Here is a 4,810-nt window from a genome sequence, read left to right as displayed (position 1 = left end):
TAATTTTCATATATATGTTAATCATGTTAGGTAATTTCGTAGTTTTTATTTAAGGAAATTGCAAAAAAAAAATTTGTACATTATTTATCAATTTGATAGTTAGTTTAATAAAAAGTGTAATATAAGTTAAGATGGACCAACCTATTTTTCTAAGAATAGTATATTTTATAAATAGTATATTTCATATGGTTATTTATTAAATGAGATTTCATAATCATACGGTTCTATGATCATTCATATCGTTTTGTAACAAATTATTTAAATCATTGATAACATAATTTTCAATGTGAAAAATTTAATAAGTTTATAATTTATAAATGTTCTTGAAAATTTATTAACTTTTTTGAAATTAAAATATTTATGTAATCTTATATGGTACATAGTTTAATCTATATATATTTTTGTTTTTTTTATTAAATGATACTTTTTACTCATATGGTTTTAAAATCATGTGTATATTTTTATAATAAAAAATGTTAAACCATTGATCATTAATTTTTAACATAATAATTTTAACAGTTTTAGTAATTTATTGTCATTTTAAAAAATTCAAAATATAACATATATGAAATAATCTAAATTTTAATTTTGTAGCTAATTTTATTGTTTAATTTATTTTAATAATATAAAATTAAACAAAAAATTATGGAGGAGATTTAGATTGTTATCAAATCTTTATTATTAGAATCATTAATTGTCATATATATATTAGTCATATTGGAAATTCTGTAACTTTTATTTAAGGAAAGAAAATAAAATATTAATTATACACTTTAATTAATTTTATAATTAGTTTAACGAAAACAATAATATATAAGAGATATCATATAGTTGGTATTAAATGTTTCTAGTGAGATATAAAAATCGAATTAGACCAACATGTTTTTCAATCTATCTTATTAAAACAGAAACATTACAACTTTTTCTAGGTGGATTTTTAAAGATGGACCTCATATATTTAAATTAAATGTCTCATTCTTTATATATAATACGTACCATAGTCTAACTTTGCATTGATGTATTTCCTTAAATACAATTCTTCTTTTGTCCATATTCCATATATGACTTTTACATTTATTACATGTCGATTTAAATAAGATATATACTAAGAATACTAAAAATATTAATCGTTCTATAATTAATTACCTTATACAATTCATTTTAAATTGATCAGTATACTTTCATTGGCCATATTAATTTTATTAGTACGAATAACATTAGGTAGATAAGTCATAGACACATACATAAAGATATGACTATTCTTATAACTACGTTGGGCCTAATCTACTTTCTAAAACAAATAACACATAGCTTCATATATTGTATAGATTGTATAGTATTATACTTATACAATAATACTAAAAACAAACCAAACTGAAATATAATATATATCGAAAATGCTTTGAACCATTACACACAAAATATATTAGACCTCGGAGATAAAATTCACTTTGAAATTACGTAATAATTATTTTAAAAAATTAAATTTCGTAATGTACAAAAAAACATAAGTTTTATATAAAATTTTGTGTTACAAAAAAAAGACACAATTCGCGCTTGCAAAGTGTTATTTTTACATACGAAAGTCAGTTTTGATATTTGTTCTTTAAACACAAAATTGAATTATACAAACTCGATACTACATAAAACTAAACAATATAGAATATATTTTAAAAATAAAACCCGTGCGGGTGTGCATATGTTTATATAACATATAAATATATTATGTTATACATATTTTCATATAAATAATACCCAATGTAAGTTTAGTATGATAAATGTTGAAAATATAGAATATATAATATAGAAAAAATCTACTTTACGTTATCATAAATTTAATAATTAAACACATTGCTTATTTAAACACATTAGTACACATTGTTATTTATCAAAATTTTATATTAATACACATTGCGATCATGTATAACATTTAGTAAAAACAAAGATAAAAAAAATTGACTCCCGCTCGGTCGAGCGGGTCATGATCTAGTTTCATTGTAAGGCTGATACGTAGGACTAACTAACTATCTAATTGATTGCCACGTATGAAGGAATTATTTTCAATTAATAAAAACTTAAGGTTACAACTTTTTAAATATTTCACTTTTAATATATAGGGGATGAAAATCGATGCTATTCTATATTCATTGAGATTTGTTACCTTTTAGAATTGAACCGATCAACGATATAATATATCAAATTTGTTAGTTCCTATATTCAGTGAGATATGTTACCATTTAAATTAATTATGTGTTTATAAAACATCCTACATTTTTTAATTTCTATATTAATTGATATTTGTTTCTATTTAAATTGTTTGTATTTTAATAGTATTGATTGGATATATGGTTACCAACCAACTAACTTAACAAAATATATAATGTATTTACGATATCTCATACTAAGAATATTTAAAAAAAAAACAGAAGTTTGTTAACCCTAAATTTGGTATAGTTTTGTATGTGAAGAATGAACATAATTATTATACAAAACGAAATTATAATTGTGCATTGTAAATGAAAACCAAAATCTATTTAATTAAAAACATGATCTATAAAATTCAAAATCTATTAACGAGATGTATGCTAGTTTGGTCACTTTTACCACAATATATATAATTTTAAGTTTTACCATAGTTACGCTAGATTTTACAGTAAATTGTTTTTAATATTAAGATCGTAATCATACGAAATACATTGTATAATATATTCTAAGATTTTTATCTAGAATCAAGTCGAGTCTAACTTTGTAATTATGTTTTAATTGTATTGCTTAGTGTGTTATTTTTCATTTTGAGAAAATAATTTGACATAAGAATTGAAAAATGACGAATATTCTTTAACTCGTGACCAAAGAAAAGAAACCAATCTAAAAAGCATTAAACCTTCTCCGACAAGACATGCTTTCCACCCTTTCTCTTTCATCAAATCTACTTGTTCCCTTTTCTCTCTCTCTCTCTCTCTCTCTCTCTCTCTCTCTCTCTCTCTCTCTCTTCCAAAAATCTCTCCTCTATCCCCGCAAGACCCAAAAACAAAAAAAAACCTCACTCATTCTTCGATTCATCACACTCGACTAATGTCGCCGTCGTCAGAACATAACGGCTCCTTCCTCGGCATACTCAGCTTCCGCCGCTACCAGATCGTCTCAATGGACGTCCAACAAGAGCAACAGCTCCAAGAACTCGAGTATTTCCAGAACCACGTCTCCGAGCGTTTCTCAGAGTTCATCTCTCCATCTCCGCCGCCCTCTGATCCGCTCCTCTCGATCCCTTGGCTACGGAGCCTCCTCCACGTCTTCACGTCCTGCGAAACCGAGTTCAAAGAAGTCCTCCTCACCACCGCTCAGATCTCGAGAACGCCGTCGCTGGAGAAGGTTTTAACGGAAACGCTCGATCGGATCGTAAAGGCGCTTGATATCTGTAACGCCGTCGTTAACGGCATCGAGTCCGTTAAACAGAGCCGACGTCTCGCGGAGATAGCCGTAACGGCGCTTAAACAGCGGCCGTTATGTAGCGGAAGCGTTCGTAGAGCTAGACGCGCGTTGACGAGCCTCCTCACCGGCGGCTCGAACGCCGATGCGAAAGATAAGAGCAGTAGTAGACGGAGGACGACGTCGCGGTCGTGGTCGTTCGGACAGCGCGGCAACGTCAACGTCAGCAAGAATTGGTCTGCAGGCAAGCAGATTCAGGCGATGGCGGCCAACCTTGTGCTGCCACGTGGAGCAGAAGCTTCCGGACATGCGATGATGCCGGTTTACATAATGAACAGCGTCATGGTTTTGGTGATGTGGGTGCTCGTTGCTGCGGTTCCTTGCCAGACAAGTAGTGTTCCCGTGGCGCCGTTGCAGCTTCCTAAGCATCAGAGCTGGGCTAGCGCCGCTTTGAATGTTCAGGAGAGGGTTGGGGAAGAGGTGAAACGGAAGGAGAAGCGTTTTGGTGGGTTGATGGAGGAGATGCAGAGGATGGAGAGTATTGGGTTGTCTTTGGTGGAGTTCACGGAGAGGTTTAGGTTTCCGGCGGAGGAAGAGGACGAGGGAGAGGTTGAGGAGAAGGTTGATGAGATGGATGAGATTTGTCGGAGAATGGAAGTGGGGTTGGAGGATTTGCAGAGACAAGTGAGGGCAGTGTTCCAGAGATTGGTGAGAATCAGACTTGAGATTGTTTCTGTGCTTGATCAAGCTCCTGCAATCTAAATCTGTAAATCTCCAATAACAACTTGATCAATTTCTCTTTCTTTTTTCTTTTCTAGATAACACTAATCTTGATGTGTATAACCTACAATTTGTATACCATGTTTGGTTTCTGGTATATGCAAACTACAAAACTCTATTGACCGAGATGATAGGTTCATGGTGGTTTATAGAATATTTTCTTGTGGGCTTCCTTGTGTCATTTCTTGACTTGTGATTGTCCTGTTCTGCTTCCATTATTGTCTAAAGCAGGTGTGGATTGTTGATGTGTGCTCTTCTGTCGTTTGAATTTGTTTCGTTCTTTGGCACCGTCTTGTTTCTGATGAAGCTTCTCTGGGGTTTCTTTTCCGTGGCATGTAATCAATGATCACTTACACATATTCTGAGCAAAGCAGTGATTTGATTGGATATGAGTTTTTGATCTTGCATATAAATGATTCTTAAGGATCTTACTCTCTCGATGGTCGATTTTGTCTCGTCTCTGTCTTTCTATTTCCCCGAGCGGTTCTACACATTTAGATGAAAATTGCAAGATGATGTGGCCATTTTTTTCAATGTAAGCAACTCAAGATCTTCAAGAAGATTTACAGAGAGTGAGAGAGAAACCTCTACAACTGTCTGG

The 4,810-nt window shown here is 31.9% G+C and overlaps 1 protein-coding gene across 1 annotated transcript; it reads left to right on the top strand.

The window, feature by feature from the left end:
• Positions 1–2,930: 2,930 nt before the first annotated feature.
• On the top strand, positions 2,931–4,381 carry LOC108819604 (protein ROH1). Its single transcript, XM_018592662.2, has one exon. It carries the CDS (start codon positions 3,076–3,078, stop codon positions 4,189–4,191), a length of 1,116 nt encoding a protein of 371 aa, XP_018448164.1. The 5' UTR covers positions 2,931–3,075; the 3' UTR covers positions 4,192–4,381.
• Positions 4,382–4,810: the final 429 nt, after the last annotated feature.

The sequence above is a fragment of the Raphanus sativus genome, chromosome 8, assembly GCF_000801105.2.
Source record: "Raphanus sativus cultivar WK10039 chromosome 8, ASM80110v3, whole genome shotgun sequence".
Classification (NCBI taxonomy): Eukaryota; Viridiplantae; Streptophyta; class Magnoliopsida; order Brassicales; family Brassicaceae; genus Raphanus; species Raphanus sativus.
The sequence above is the reverse complement of the archived record's forward strand: the minus strand, read 5'-3'. Positions and strand labels throughout refer to the sequence as shown.